The sequence below is a fragment of the Oncorhynchus mykiss genome, chromosome 1, assembly GCF_057628025.1.
Source record: "Oncorhynchus mykiss isolate SJ-2025 chromosome 1, ASM5762802v1, whole genome shotgun sequence".
Classification (NCBI taxonomy): domain Eukaryota; kingdom Metazoa; phylum Chordata; class Actinopteri; order Salmoniformes; family Salmonidae; genus Oncorhynchus; species Oncorhynchus mykiss.
In genome coordinates this window covers 53,323,462-53,340,737 of record NC_143022.1, presented here as the reverse complement: position 1 = coordinate 53,340,737, position 17,276 = coordinate 53,323,462, and the positions used below count along the sequence as shown (strand labels likewise).

At 40.9% G+C, this 17,276-nt stretch overlaps 1 protein-coding gene across 4 annotated transcripts in view; it reads right to left on the bottom strand.

Annotated features, from left to right (window-relative positions):
• LOC110524569 (anoctamin-1) overlaps positions 1-13,449 on the bottom strand; it is a 66,407-nt gene extending 52,958 nt beyond the window's left edge. For all 4 annotated transcript variants that reach the window (XM_036979578.2, XM_090233587.1, XM_090233575.1 and 1 more), the window contains exons 1-2: positions 12,959-13,449; positions 2,714-2,895 (exon numbers count right to left, since the gene is read on the bottom strand). In XM_036979578.2, the coding sequence (XP_036835473.1) occupies positions 2,714-2,821 (108 nt within the window). In that variant the 5' untranslated portion in view covers positions 2,822-2,895; positions 12,959-13,449. The remainder of the gene's footprint in view (positions 1-2,713; positions 2,896-12,958) is intronic.
• Between the last annotated feature and the right edge of the window lie 3,827 nt (positions 13,450-17,276).

Genomic DNA, 17,276 nt, shown 5'->3' with positions numbered 1-17,276 from the left:
CCCAGGGTGGTTTGGTAGAAAAACAATTCTGGAACCTAACCAGTTAAAACTAATACGGTATGATGCGATTAATCTGCCGTCAAAAGGTTTAATATGGCTATGAGGCTATGATGGGACCAGAGTTTTTCTAATCAGGTTGGTTTAAAAAAAGCATTGGGGAGGATGAAAACCCTCGTCAAACTGCAGCATCCTTGTGCTTGTTCATATGCATTATATTTTAAAGAAGGACTAGAGGTGGTACCTTTACGCAGACACAGAGAAAGCAACATGATTGGACAATAAAACTCTGAGCTTGCGTTCTGCAGGTTTGCATCGCCCAGTCCTGCTCTATGTTAGCTATTGTGTTTATTGATTCGTTCCAGTTCATCATTTTGGAATGAAAAAGTCTAGGTAGCCTAGCCAGCCCAAGTTTTAATATAAAACAAATTTGATCCCACTCACATTTTCTCACAAACGGGCTATAAATACACAATGTTACCACTTTGTTTACCCTGGCCAGAGGGACGCAGCCTACAGATCAGAAATGTTTTCTTTTGTCCATGCAATATACAGCATGCAAGATCGCTAATGATTAGGTGTGTAGGCTGCAACATGTATTGAATAGTTTTTGCTTGTGTCTGTCTGAGTGATGTGTTATCATGGTTGCTAAATAAATACCGGAGGAAAGCGGAGAGCGCCCACGACCTGTGATTTCCGTGAATCTGATTTGCATGAGACACGCAAACAGACTGCAACAGCACTCTGATGTGAAGGACAAAGAAATTCTTCGCAAGTTGACATATCATAAGGCCAACCTGATTGAAAAGTGCTGTGGCAAATGCCGCCTCACCACATGTTTTCCGGCGGCCTTTGCCCAACCAGTACAAACATTCCCCTGAGAGGGTCCTCGGTGACATAACTTCTCATCGCAACACAGAGATGGATCACCACTTCGGATGTGGCACAAAATACGCAGCGTTGAATGAGAGGTCATTAAACACATTCAAAAATGGTTTAAGCATCAGCCAATTAAAATCATTGACATAGTGTCACGTGATAGAACGCTACATTGTAGCTGGTCCAATCAGATAATATGGCACATGTTAGCCCCTATGCTAACCTCAACAGGTGGCAGTGAATATTTCCTGCAAGAAATTCCTCATCATCCTATTAAAGATATTACATTTGTTCTCCAGAAACCAATGGCATTTCTTAAAACAGGTCAACTCGGCCACCAGAGGGATAAATGCAAATCTCCAAATGTAAATTCAACCTTCATTCAATTCTTCAGCCAGCATTTCCCAAACGGCTTGTTACAGAACTGTTCCATGTCTACATAGACCCAAAATATCCAACACATAGCAGACATCGGTTCACATTATACAGTATCAGTCAGTCCAGTCCAAACTCTTGTCACAGAGTGGGACATATGCAGACAGAGGAGAAAAATGTGTAACACTAAGATCGTTTATTTAGCTAAGACAGACATCTTGTGACTTGTCATACGTACATCTGTGACATACAACAATTGACAGATAAAGTCGGTCAATGAAAAGGCCATCAAGACAAAAGCAAACAATCATTTCTGTATGGACCTCACTTTGTGCTCGGAGGCATTGTCATGCTGAAACAGGAAAGGGCCTTCCCCAAACTGTTGCCACAAATTTGGAAGCACAGAATAATCTAGAATTTCATTGAATGCTGTAGCGTTAAGATTTCCCTTCACTGGAACTAAGGAGCATAGCCTGAACCATGAGAAACAGCCCCAAACCATTATTCCTCCTCCAGCACACTTTACAGTTGGCACTATGCATCGGGGCAGGAAGCGTTCTCCTGGAATCCGCCATACCCAGATTAGTCTGTCAGACTGCCAGATGGTGATTCCTCACTCCAGAGAACGCATTTCCACTGCTCCAGAGTCCAATGGCTGCGAGATTTGCACCACTCCAGCCGACACTTGGCAATGCGCATGGTGATCTTAGGCTTGTGTGCGGCTGCTCGGCCATGCAAACCCATTTCATGAAGCTCCGAAAAGTTATTGTGCTGACGTTGCTTCCAGAGGCAGTTTGGAACTCGGTTGTGAGTGTTGCAACTGAGGACAGACGATTTTTCCACACTCAGCGGTCCCATTCTGTGAGCTTGTATGGCCTACCACTTCGTGGCTCAGCCATTGTTGCTCCTACACATTTCCACTTCACAATAACAGCACTTACAGTTAACCAGGGCAGCTCTAGCAGTGCAGAAATTTGACAAACTGACTTGTTTGAAAAGGTGGCATCCTATGACGGTAGAACGTTGAAAGTCACTGAGCTCTTGAGTAACGCCATTCTACCGCCAATGTTTCTCTATGGAGATTGCATGGTTGTGTGCTCGATTTTGTACACCTGTCAGCAAAGGGTGTGGCTGAAATAGCCGATTCCCCCACTAATTTGAAGGGGTGTCCCCATGGTTTTGCATACAGTATATAGTGTACAGCAATTGACAAATAAAGTCAGTTAATAAAAAGGCCATCAATACAAAAGGAAACAAACAATGCAGGAATGAGGTACCCCCACTGTCATCTAAACTTATCATCGGGAAAAGCAACCAATTAGTCTTGCAAGGGTGTTCGACACTGTCAACACTAGCTTTACTGTGCTGGGTGTTCTTTCCAGGAATCCGATGTTGCTATGTGCTAGCTACCATGTGCTGTGGACTGTGATTTAGCAGTTGCTGAAAAGTAAAGGTGGCTTACTATGGAATCCGGCTGGACATAGCCTATGTCCTCGATGCCCTTGATATTGATGATATCCACCTCTTTCTCTTTGCCAGGGATGGGGGTGGACCTCTCATTCTTCTCCATGGCTTCCCCAGACTGCTGGCCAGTCTCTTGGGGGTCTCCCGACGGGTCCGTGTCCTGGGTCAGGTGGGCTTTACCTGGGGAGACAAACAGCAAGGTGCACCTCTCAAGTCTCAACACATACATTCTGGGTTGGTTGTAAAGTACCATAGATGATGAATAAGCTTTTCTGTAGGCTATAATATAGGCCTACGTGAGTTCAAATGTATAGGCTCATATAATGTAGAGTATGTGTCCATGATATGTTTCCGGTGCTAAAATTGCAGGAGCATACCTTCAGGCACTCTTTATGCATGTTTCCATCTAGTTCAGGCCATGTTTCAAAGTTACAACTGTGAGTTATCACATGCAACACTGACAGCAAGCAGTAGATGTACTGGACATATAGTGGGCCATATCACAGAAATGATCTAGCTCATGGATGTTTGGCTATATGATTGTTTTTAGTGTTTTAAACTCAATTTGGGGTGGTCCACAATGTGGTTTTTAAAAATCTTTATTTTGTATTGTTATATCATTGCGGAGTGACAAATTAAATCAATTGTTCTAACTCTAACTGGATGTGCATGCATATCAAATAAGGACATACTGGCTAAATAATATCAAATAAGGACATACTGGCTAAATAATATCAAATATCAAAAGATTTTTCATCCCCCTTGTGTAATTAATTTCCTTAATAATCTATGCAATAACAAAACAGTTATAAAAGTGTAAAGTGCTATTGTTTGTTTTTCATGGTCATCCATAACTAAAGCATCCAAAAGCAACATTTATATCTGTGAAATCGTCCCTCTCAATCTCCCGCTAGCTGCCCAGGCAGGCCAGGGTCCGACTCAGATGACATCTGAGAGTTTGCAGCTGAGCGTTGTTTATTTTTCAGACATACTGCACTATGTGAATTGCTCCTTGGACTCTGTTGAACCTCACCCGGATGGTGCTTTTCCTCAACTCAAAGGGAAGATGTGCGTGCATCTTCACTAACATAAGCTACTGTCCAGCTGGTCTCCATCAAGTCCCTGACTATCTCTGACTCAGGGCTCACTTCTCTGCAACATGAATTATCTGTTAGCTTCAAAACATTGGGCTTCCACCCAGTTGTGTGTTTGGCAGTTTAAATAAGCAGACCCGAGGATTAGAAGGAGTCTCCGTGGGAATCATTGTTTTTTTTTTTTAAAGAATGAAGAGGAAAAGAAAAAGGGAAAAAATAACTTCCTCTCGTTCTAATATTAGAATGGTCTCTGTGGAATTTGGACAAGCTACACTTCAATTAATATCAAGTTGACCATAGGTCAATCTTTCTACACAGGATACTACAAAAATGTTGAATAAAAGAGAAACCAAAGTGCTGTGAATTCACAATTTGTGTTCAATAACCGAATGAAAATTAAATGCATTTAATATTACATATATAAATCAGAATAAAGGAGATCTAATGATAACCATAATGGGTCCACAAACACACCCACACATCTAAAGTCCTATAGACTGTATCCAAGTGAACTTAATAAATGGTTAAATATTGCTAAATGCTGGTTTTGTTATGATGATGTCATGATGCTATAGGTTATCTTAAACATATTAAACATGACTTTTAAATGAACAATGGACTACACGGACAAATATTCGTACTAATAAAATGTGTCAATTCATTGTCATCGTTCATTCTTAACATGTCCTTTGTTGTCGTGTCCAGTCCCATTCTCATCCATTCTGTTCTTCTTGAACTCTAAAACTCTAAGAACTGCAGTATCTCGTCAACTCAAACGGAAACACTCAACTCGAAAGTAAAGTTCGAAATCCCAGTCCTGAAAGAAAAGTCCTAAAAGATTGCCAGAGTTCTCTTTGACCTGCTTTGAAAAAGTTTGACACTAAGTTATTCATAGACCGAGAAAAAGTTATTCACAAAAAAAATGTTTTAACAAAAAACATGCTTATTCAGCAGAAATCAGTAGACTCTCAACGGAGGTGCTCTGTTAGATCTCCCAGACCAGACACGATGCTACTCCAATTAGAACAACCTTGCAAAGTCAACGGATCACAACAATCTCTCTAGACACACACGGTACTAGACACAGAATCAGGTTATCCTTCCACCACAAATTGTAATCCAACACCAAACCCTACTCAAAGTGTGTATCTAGCTCCATCCCGGGCCCCTATAAGACAATGGAAGAGGAAGTATAGGATCAATATAGGACCAGAGATGATGACATCATGGGCTATTGGGGTAATCAAATATGTTTTATGCATATATTTTCGTTAGTAAAGCAGGTGTTTACTGAGAGCCAAACGCCTAATCAGTCCTGAGGTCAATGCTCGTGACTCTTCCAGTTTGACAAACATATGAAGAGTTTAGTTCCATAACGCTATATCCACACATTTTTCACATTTGTGTTTTTTTAAATCAGAAATTATTGGTCATCGGTACCTTCTTTTGTGTGTAAAATATTACTGTTCTCAGATGTTTCATTCATAGTTTTTAGATGTGTATCAAAATGGGTTTTTGTTGCAAAACACTATGTTGCACTTCTGCCATCATCATTACGCTCACTACACTGAGCATGTAAACATACTCAGTGTAGCCTACCCCTTCATCTCAAACTGGTGCAGCCAGAAGAGCCTGGTTCCTCACCAGGTCTTCCTTCTAGAAATATGTTGTGGTCTATGTTACTGTAAAAGCACTTTATGACAACTGCTGATGCAAAAAGGGTTTTTAACATTTGATTGACCAATTGATTGATTGATTGATTCGATGGGACACCATAGGTCATAAGAAAACCTAGCAAAGTGAACGTGACCACAGTGTGTTGACACTACACGGTCACTGCATTTCATCCCACATCCCAAAAAGCATCTGCCACATGACGGTCCCCATGGCAGGAAGTAGAAGGGTGGTGTAGCAGCGAATCTTTCTGAAGACCCTGAGCTGATGACATTGCAGTTTCCAGGGGCCCTACAGTTAAACTAGGATGTGATGTGTGTAAACACATAGTAATTCCAAAGCAGATATTGAGTTAACGATGCGGTCTCTAACCTATGTCTCATTTCAAACAGTAGTTTTGAAAGTGGTGCTCACGAGCCAAAACGGGTCCCTGTTTTTTGTTTACTGTGTCATCCAGTTGTACACTAGGTCATCTATTTCATGTGATATGTTACAAATGTAGCAATTTATATGATATCACCCTAGATGCAGTACAATTTGCATGCCGTCCCAACAGATCCATGGATGATGCAATTGCCATCACACTGTACACTGCCCTATCCCATCTTGGAAAAGAGCAATACCTATGTAAGAATGCTGTTAATTGACCACAGCTCAGCCTTCAACACCATAGTGCCCTCGAAGCTCATCACTAAGCTCGCTGCCCTGGGTCCTAACCCCGCTAAGCTCGCTAAGTCCTGGATTTCCTGACGGGCCAAACCCAGGTGGTGAAGGTAGGCAACAACACCTCCGCTATGCTGATCCTCAACACGGGGGCTCCACAAGGGTGCATGCTCAGGCCCCTCCTGTACTGCCTGTTGACCCAGGACTGCGTGGCCAAGCATGTCTCCAACTCAATCATCAAGTTTGCAGATGACACAACAGTGGTAGGCCTGATTAACAACAACAACTAGACAGCCTACAGGGAGGAGGTGAGGGACTTGAGGAGACAGCAGAAGGAGCACGCCCCCATCCACATCAACGGGGCCACAATGGAGAGGATGAAAAACTTCACTAAGCAAGGATGTGGTGAGGAAGACCTCAGGAGGCTGAACAAATTCCATTTGGCCCTTAAGACCCTCACAAACTTCTACAGATGCAAGATTGAGAGTGCCTGGTATGACAACTGCACCGTCCACAGCTACAGGGCTCTCAAGAGGGTGGTACTGTCAGCCCAACACATCACCGGGGGCACACTGTCTGCCCTCCAGGACATCTACAGCACCCGGTGTCAGAGAAAGGCCAAGAAGATCATCAAGGACCTCAACCACCAGAGCCATGGCCTGTTCACCCCGCTACCATCTTGTAGGTGGAGACAGTACAGGTGCCACAAAGCTCAAATCAAATCAAATTGTATTTGTCACATACACATGGTTAGCAGATGTTAATGCGAGTGTAGCAAAATGCTTGTCGAGAAGAATGCTAGGGAGTGGTGCACGATGTGCCCGTCTCCGGAGTCTGACCAGAAGACCGCCTCGTTTCCCTCTTTTTCGGAGTCGTTTTTTTGGGTCGCAGCATGGGATCCATTCCGTTGTCCTGGGTGAAAGGCAGAACACAGGATCCGCGTCGCGAAAAACATATTCTTGGTCGTACTGATGGTCAGTTGACGCTGATCTTATATTCAGTAGTTCTTCTCGACTGTATGTAATGAAACCTAAGATGACCTGGGGTACTAATGTAAGAAATAACACGTAAAAAAACAAAACACTGCATAGTTTCCTAGGAACGCGAAGCGAGGCGGCCATCTCTGTCGGCGCCGGAAGTCACTCTGGGCTGGGACCAAGAGACTGAATAACTAACTTTCTATCTCCAGGCCATCAGACTGTTAAATAGTCACCACTAGCCGGCCTCCGCCCAGTACACTGCCCTGAACAATAGTCACTGTTACTAACCACCCGGTACCTGACCCTGCACATAAGAAATTGCTGCCCTATGTACATACTGTAGTCATTGAACACTGGTCAGTTTAATAATGTTTACCTACTGTTTTACCTACTTCATATGTATTTACTGTATTCCAGTCAAGGATCATCCTATATACAGTCGAAGTCTGAAGTTTACAGACACCTTAGCCAAATACATTTAAACTCAGTTTTTCACAAGTCCTGACATTTAATCCTAGTAAAATGTACCTGTCTTAGGTCAGTTAGGATCACCACTTTATTTTAAGAATGTGAAATTGCAGTAGTAGAGAGAATGATTTATTTAAGCTTTTATTTCTTTCATCACATTCCCAGTGGGTCAGAAGTTTACATACACTCAATTAGTATTTGGTAGCAGCATTGCCTTTAAATAGTTTAACTTGGGTCAAATATTTCAGGTAGCCTTCCACAAGCTTCCCACAATAAGTTGGGTGAATTTTGACCCATTCCTCCTGACAGAGCTGGTGTAACTGAGTCAGGTTTGTAGGCCTCCTTGCTCGCACACGTGTTTTCAGTTCTGCGTACATATTTTCTATAGGATTGAGGTCAGGGCTTTGTGATGGCCACTCCAATACCTTGACTTTGTTGTCCTTAAGCCATTTTGCCACAACTTTGGAAGTAAGCTTGGGGTCATTGTTAATTTGGAAGACCCATTTGCAACCAAGCTTTAACTTCCTGACTGATGTCTTGAGATGCTGCTTCAATATATCCACATCATTTTCCCGCCTCATGATGCCATCTATTTTGTGAAGTGCACCAGTCCCTCCTGCAGCAAAGCACCCCCACAACATGATGCTGCCACCCCCGTGCTTCACGGTTGGGATGGTGTTCTTCAGTTTGCAAGCCTCACCCTTTTTCCTCCAAACATAGCAATGGTCATTATGGCCAAACAGTTCTATTTTTGTTTCATCAGGCCAGAGGGCATTTTTCCAAAAAGTACGATATTAATCCCGATGTGCAGTTGCAAACTGTAGTCTGGCTTTTTATGGCAGTTTTGGAGCAGTGGCTTCTTCTTTGCTGAGCAGCCTTTTAGGTTATGTCGATATAGGACGCATTTTACAGTGGATATAGATACTTTTGTACCTGTTTCCTCCAGCATCTTTAAAAGGTCCTTTGCTGTTGTTCTGAGATTGATTTGCACTTTTCACACCAAAGTACGTTCATCTCTAGGAGACAGAATGCGCCTCCTTCCTGAGCGGTATGACGGCTGCGTGGTGTTTATACTTGCGTGCTATTGTTTGTACAGATGAACGTGGTACCTTCAGGCGTTTGGAAATTGCTCCCAAGGATGAACCAGACTTGTGGAGTTGTACAGTTTTTTTCTGAGGTCTTGGCTGATTTCTTTTGATTTTCCCATGATGTCAACCAAAGACGCGCTGAGTTTGAAGGTAGGCCTTGAAATACATCCACAGGTACACCTCCAATTGACTCAAATGATGTAAATTAGCCTATCAGACGCTTCTAAAGCCATGACACCATTTTCTGGAATTTTCCAAGCTGTTTAAAGGCACAGTCAACTTAGTGTATGTAAACTTCTGACCCACTGGAATTGGGATAGAGTGAATTATAAGTGAAATAATCTGTCTGTAAACAATTATTGGGAAAATGACTTGTGTCATGCACAAAGTAGATGTCCTAACCGACTTGCCAAAACTATAGTTTGTTTACAAGAAATGTGTGGAGTGGTTGAAAAAAATAGTTTTAATGACTCCAACCCAAGTGTATGTAAACTTCCGACTTCAACTGTAACTACGGCTGTACACATCTTTTCTATTCATATACTGCCCATAATGTGTATACACACCATTATATACATGCACATTATATTTGTATTCCTGATTCTGACATTGCTCGTTCAAAACATTGATATATTTCTTAATTCCTTTCTTTTTCTTTTTGGGATTTCCGTGTATTGTTTTGCATTGTCAGGTATTACTGCACATTTGGAGCTAGAAACATAAGCAGAAACATAAGCATTTCACTACACCTGCGATAATATCTGCTAAATATGTGTATACAACAAATAAATCACATTTGATTTGATTTTGATCTGATGCGAATTTTCCAATTTGTGTGATATGTTATAAATGATGTTCCAATTCGTACAATATCTTATGAATTTGTTGTGATTAAGACACAGGAGTGCATTTTTAAGTATTTGGACTGGACTTAAGTAACAATCCCAATGTAACCAAACCAAAATGTATCTCATGCACATTGACAGCACATAGGGCCCAGACCTAATGACACTTTCGATTTGAGGGAGGCCCTTGAGTTTAAGAAAATATGCAATGCGTGAGCACATATTAGTCCAATTGTACAGTAAATATTGACAAGAAGAACTAGTGCAAACCAAACCAAAATGCAATCAGTCTTGTTGTCTTACATGATAAACCAAACACATTTATCAGTTACAAGTTACTCAAGTCTCTCACTTACCGTGTGGATAGCCGCAACCTACAGTACGAACTTGATAGGCTGCACTGTAAAACTTTTCTCTCATAATTTACAGCATTATACTGGCAGCAGAGTTGCCAGGTAAATACTGTAATTTGCTTTACACCCGGGATGCTGTATAATGTTTTACAGTAAAAAGAATAGTGGCGTCTAATACAGTTATAGTAATATGAAGGCAACTCTGATGCCAGTATAATGCTGTCAATTTACAGTACAGCATGTTACCGAAACCAGTTTTACAGTACTAATACTCTTATTGTAGTCTTTTTTCTGGAATTGTATTGAACTAATGAATTCGTTAATGGATGGATGAAATGTATTGAGGGGGGGGCTGGGTTTGCAATTTACAGTTTTACTGTAAATGCATGGGATTGGTGCAAGCAGGTTGGCTGCCAGGTAATGTGTTTACATATTACAGCATATGAAACACACACTGAGTTTGCAAAACATTAAGAACACCTGCTCTTTCCATGGCATAGACTGACCAGGCAAATCCAGGTGAAAGCTATGATCCCTTATTGATGTCACTTGTTAAATCCACTTCAATCAGTATAGATTATCACTCTAGATTAACTGGAGAAGACAAAGGGTGAATGGGCAAGACAAAATATGCAAGTGTCTTTGAAAGGGGTATGATGGTAGATGCCAGGCGCGTTTGTGTCAAGAAATGCAACGCAGGTCCTAAAGTTTTGTACACTCAGTATATATTAATATTTGGTCTTTAATATCACTTGTACTTCTAGAGTCCTTAACGAAGGCTTCCAAACCTGCAGTGACTACAGGACAAAACAGACCAAGGGCATGGCAAACACTCAACCATTCTAGGTTTTAGAGTTGCTACTATCCCCCCTATACACATTTCATTGTTGGGACACTACTAGCACATATCAGTTAAATTGGTACAGCACTCTCACTCAGAGATGCAACAAATGTAGCCTCTTACAAGGCACACCTCAGAATATGTTCATGAGCCAGAAATAACAATACCATGCACCCACCAAAAATACGGTAGGGTACTGTATTCTGCCGGGTGTAATTATAGTACCATTTGAAATACAGTAGATCTTTACAGAAATGTATACTGTTAAACCAATGTTTCATTGGAATTTAAGGTACAATTTACCAGTTCCACCTAAAATCACATGTTAGTTGTATTGTATAATACTGTAAAAACAACAAGATCTTTTAACAGTGTACCCAGAAGGTGCTGAAAATATTTGTCAATTTCACCGCCGCTTCAAGAAGATATTTACTAAAATGGTCTGAGCTTAATGCGTCTCACCTGAAAGCATGAGGTTGGCCCCTGAAACGGACATTTTTTATCTACAGTATACATAAGCAATTACTGTAAAGCAATACAGGGATGGGACTTTGATGGGGGTGGGGGCCACCAAAAACCTGAACTTATCATGAGGGGCCGCCATTGCTAATATCCATATCCGCCCCTGTCCCCAATCGCACACAAAAAAAATGGCCCCCCTCTTGACAGTAGAGATTAGTTTTAGACAGTAAAACTTAGTTTTGGAGTCAATTTCATGTAATTCTACACCTTTTTGCCATGGGGTGTAGGGAAAATGTTGCAGTTTTAAAGCAAGTTTTCTGCAATTCAACACATTTTGCCATGGGGCGGAGAGAAGATTGTACAACACATTTCAGCTCATTTGGAGATCAAAATCCTATCTAAAAAATGTTAGCTGACATAGGCTAATTGACTGACTATCAGTGACTGACAAAACAAGAGAAGAACTGCTGATCCACAACCAAGTTTACATATTGCACCTTGTGTATTCTACTATTCTAACTTGTAACAGTAAGTTGAGACCCCTGGTGGAAGTTGATCAGAGGGCCCATCCTTGAAATGCAGTGTGTTAAAGTAATTTTCACAAGAGGCTACCAATAATAGGCTACCAATAAAATTATTTTTCTGCATTTTACCCATAATGCAATGCAATTTAATTCTGTAAAAGCTGTAAAGTATTTTACTGTATGTTCTACAGTGTTTAACTGTTGAAATTACAGAAAAGTCTTACAGTGTGTAATGACTGAACACGCAATGCATGCAGCATCGACAATATGACCTTCTGAGAGCATTGCACAGTGCACACCGACCTGACTGACAAAGACAGGTGAGGGTTTTGCGACAGGGAAACTACTTTCTCACAACATGATCGTCATACTCCTGGATTAGTTTGTACACCTGACACCATAGAATATAAATTGGCTTCCCCTCCTCGAGCTCGACTGTCACTAAATCACATCCAAACAATAGGAAAGATACGAGTGGATGTTTCTGCTCCTGAGTGGCGCAGCGGACTAAGGCACTGCATTTCAGTGCTAGAGGTGTCGATTCCAGGCTGTATCACAACTGGCCGTGATTGGGAGTCCCAGCGTCGTTAGGGTTTGGCCGGTGTAGGCCGTCATTGTAAATAAGAATTTATTCTTAACTGACTTGCGCTCCAAGTCAGACTTTTGTAGCTTCTTATTTTAAACGGTCAATGGGATTGCCTAATGTTTGTTCACCAAATCATATACTCACATTTTGTACAGGTACATACTGACGCCTAGTTTCATGTCTGTATAACAAAACTTTTTTAACGCTTGCTCAGACTCAAAAATATAACGACTTTCCCCTGCTCTCTCTGCTTGAATTCCCTTTCATCTAGCGGAGTCCGACCGATGCAAAGCGCCGCAGGTTAACCGACTCTCTTTACAGTTCAAATTAAAGATGCAAAAGACGAAAGTAAATAATTAATTCTCTGCATTTTATATCACACTCATAATTACACCATTGTATCAATTCACAAAACAATCGAAAAATAGATACACGTCTCGTTGTATGTTTATTACATCGTTATTACGCATGCAGATTAAAGGGTGTTATTGTCCTGCGTGAGAAATTGAGTTGACATGTATCATGTTGAAATATGCATTTAAACACGAAAAATAACAGTTTGCTGTGACAATGACTTAGGCAAGTCTTGTCATTGTTTCAACATCGCCACATAGCCATACCAACTGAAAAACATGATACAGAGATGTATAGCAGCAACTTTATACCTGCAGTGGATGAAATAAAAAGCCTCCGGTGCAACCTGCTGAGAAGGTTTACAGAGAACTTAAATCCATAGTGACCATCAAGCAGTCAGCCTCTCCTCGTTCTTCCGGAGGACAGTCGGTGCGCGCTGCGCTCTTGTCAGCCCTCCTTCGTCGAGTCGCGCGAAAAGTGTGAGGCAGAGGAATATGCACGAAGATCTATATCTGAGGCAGTCCCTCTTTTCCTCTTTGCCATTGAAGTATCAGCCCATTTTTTTTATGGCGTAGAGTAAACCAATTGTAATTTAGGAGCCAAACATGCCCAACTCAATAATTTAATTCGCTAATACATTTAGGCAGGCCATGTATTTAGGCTGTATTGAATTAGCCATCGGGGTTTGTTCCATATGCATGAGACTACTTCACTTGATTGGGCATTATTATGTCCCACAAATACCATAACTTACCACAATGTAATAATGAGGTGCTTTGGAACACTAAACCTGGTGGCAACTGAGCTGCCACCACCTTAAAGGAGACAAAACCTTTATTTTCCTGGAGTATTGAAACATATGGGTGTGAGGGTAGTGGGACAGATTTAAGGTGTACTGAAACATGACAAGGTGTGTTTTAACCAGTGGTGGTCGGTGCCGTTTAAGATGAGGGAGACTACTTTTTTTTCATGACCATGGCCTTATATCTATTACAGCATTTCGGATGACTGTCATTCATATTCCATTCACCCATTTCAATGTAATAACGATAGGTTTAAACTCACATTTTCCCTATACCCATCATGAGGTTGCTACAACCTAGCCAACGAATGAAGGTTTACAAAGTAGGTGCACACAGGTCGAGAGAAAGATTTGAAGTGACAGTGACACATTCAATACAGTGACATACTCTCCTGCATCTAGCTGATCTAGGGAGTAATCATTAGTCCAACAGATGCAAATGAGAGTTTCTACTGGAAAAAATCAGGTATGTTTGCCCCTGTTACGTTTGCTTCCGTTTAAGAAAAGTTGTTCAACAGATTCGATGGAATGAATACAACCCTGATCACCCGAAAACACAGTTCACTTTCATAGCAGCCGCATGGTATTCCTTCTCGCATTAATGCACTCTCCTCATCACCTTTTCCCTTCGATTGTGGACTTCAATGCACAACACATCAGCTGTATGAGACCAGGGGAAAAAACCTTTCCAAGCCAAATCATATCATAACCGCTACACACCGCCTACATCGTTGACCCCATATTAGCTAAAGTAACGCCATAGCCAACATGGCTAATAGATGTACTGTGTTAGTAAACCAGCTACAATCATGCAGTAACGTTAGTGTTCAGCCAGTAAGCAGATTAGCACTTACACCGGCGGGCCCTGGTGGCAATAAATTAGTAAAACCAAAAGCTTACCTTGACTTGGAACAGTTCCAGTGTTGTGTTGGATTGTCATAGCCAGCTAGCTGACATGGCATCCCTCTGTTTGAGCAGGCTAAACTAGCTAGCTGCATTTGCTAGCCAAGTAAGTAAAACTAAAAGTGAAAAAATGTATGAAATATCTCTATCTTGCTTCTCCTTCATTTTGGAAGAAATTATTGTTTTCAACTATTGTCTCTCTCTCCCTTTGAGTCAGCTACTCACAACATTTTATGCACTGCAGTGCAAGCTAGCTGTAGTTTACACTTTCAGTACTAGCTTAAATTATCTGATCCTTTGATTGGGTGGACAACATGTCAGTTCATGCTGCAAGAGCTCTGATAGGTTGGAGGACGTCCTCCGGAAGTTGTCATAATTACTGTGTAAGGCTATGGAAGGGAGAACCATGTATTTAAGTCAATGTACCCAGAGGAGGACGGAAGCTTGCTGTCCTCCGTCTACACCATGTTGCTACCCTACAGAGTGCTGTTGAGGCTACTCTAGACCTTCATTGCAAAACCGTGTGTTTTATTCAATTATTTGGTGACATGAGATTAAATTTAGTATAGTTTTATCTAAAAAGGACAACTTTTAAAACGTTTGGCAATTTTTATTTTTATGAAATTCACTGAGGAGGATGGTCCTCCCCTTCCTCCTCTGACAAGCCTCCACTGGTTGTAACAGCACTTAATAAAGAGTTGTGCAACACCTTGCCAGAGACTGGGAGCACTAACCCGGAAAATAATCTTTATATTCAGAAGAGGGTACATGGCATGGAAGGTTGTTCTGATGGATTGAATCCCAGTACAGTTGAGTTAGATTATATGATTGACAGTTGACAGTTCAGTTGACATTCCGATTCTTGTCTTGATTGCTTTTGGTTAGAATTGGCCAGCCTGTGTGTTATGTAGTTTGTATGTATGTTTTTCTACAGGGAGACAGAGAAATAGCAAATAATAACAAGCAATAATTAAAGTATATCAATGCATAATTAGGTTAACTTAACTTCTATAATATTAATACATTGCAAGACCATTGGTACACTAAATTGGTAGTGGCTATTTAGTGTACCATATAGCATGTGTTGCATGCATCATCAAACACTAGATGAAGCTTATACAGTTAGTAGGCAAACAAGCCAGCACTATTAACTAAATAGCAACATTTGCATGAAAAACAAGTGCACGAAAGGCGTAAACAATGACACGTGTCGATTAACAACTACACGTAGCATCAAGAAAACTGATCAATGAATCAAAATGTTTGTTTGACTTCGACTATTAGCGCACGTTTTAATTTACGCATCATCTCTTGGATTGTTTTGGAGAGTTTTGTCTGAGCATTTGGTGCTCTCACCTGTATGAGTTCAGGAAGAACCCAAACACTGGGGAGGTGCCTGCAAACGTGTTTGATACTTTACCACCTCCATGCCTCAGACTGGGGTAATGCTGAACAGTACTGCAGCACAATGTTTGAAGTTCACATTTTTCCTATAATCTAAACATTTGTCTTCCGATATGGGGGCCCACATTCTTCATTCGGCATGTGGCTGTGGTTGAGAGGGTTAAAATTCAGAAGAAATGTGCCATCTTACTTCCTTCACCCAGCAGTCTGGGGCTCAATTCCCACGTCCAACTTTCATAACTGTTTCTTATCTGTCTAAACAAAGCACTGACAAAATAAAGGTGGAATTTTACAGAAAAATATTCTCCTCAGGCCCTATTCAGACTTGCGATATGTTTATTTAACATAGACTTTAAAAACGTTTTTACTTAAGTCTATGCTTCATTGAGTCCCTGTTAAAGTCTACTTATCTCAAGTCTGAATCGGGCTCCATTTGCTCAGTGTTACAAGGGTGGTTCAGCACAACAGTTCAGGCTTGAACACTGGCTGAGTAGACTAAGGCATATTGTTCACAAGTGGGAGACCAGGGTTCACATCCACCTCTCACACAAAAGCCCACTTTATACATGTTACCTCTGCTATAACTTACATATCCCTAAACATTTTTATTGTAACATTATTTAGGATCTCACAATGGGCCTGCCTATAATTAGTGGCATTTTATACCCTAGGAAAAGTATTACATTCCCCTGTGTCTTCTTTAAAATGTTGATCAAAATATTGACTGAAAATCATCATCAATCAACAGTTATACCTTAAACCATTGGCAATTTAAAACCATTTCATTGTATGAGACAGTCTGCCAAACCAGTATTTTACATGCACAAAAAAAATCTTAAAAACACAATTTATCAGATTGAAGCACTAAATTGGGTTTCTTTTTCAAACACTTTCTGTGTATCATAACACTTACATTCAAACACCCTCCAAACACCAGATCTCATTTTAGATTTAAAACACCCTTACATTCAAAACACCAGATCTCAGTTTAGGTGCACTACTTTTCATGGTTTTTCTACACAGTGATAGTGGTTTGAGTCTTTCGATTTTAACAGTGAACAATAACCTAACCAATCCACTGATAGCTAGGTACTCCCCTTTGTAAAATGTAATAAGGTCCACCGTAAGAAAATATGAGCTCTGACTGTTGTATGTAGAGCTCTCTGAATCTCTATCAAACAGGTGCATCCTACAAGAGAACCCTGACCTTTGATATTTGTCTCAAGTGCATTCCATTAAGGGTAACTATGTAGTAGGTCCTTCATTCAACTCATACACTCAACTCTAATTGATTGCACTAGATCTGTCACCTCAACCTTTGGTGTGATAGAATCAACTATTTCAGGAAACCCTTGTTAGTCACGCATAATGATTACAATCATCATCGTTAAGGTCGCCCTTGTTAGTAGAGAATCTCACTTGCTTACGGCTCGTCATTAGTTATATGAGTTCACCTCAAATAGTAAGATAGAGCTTTTCTTGTCCATGCGACCTGACCAGGTAAAACTCTACTTGAGTAT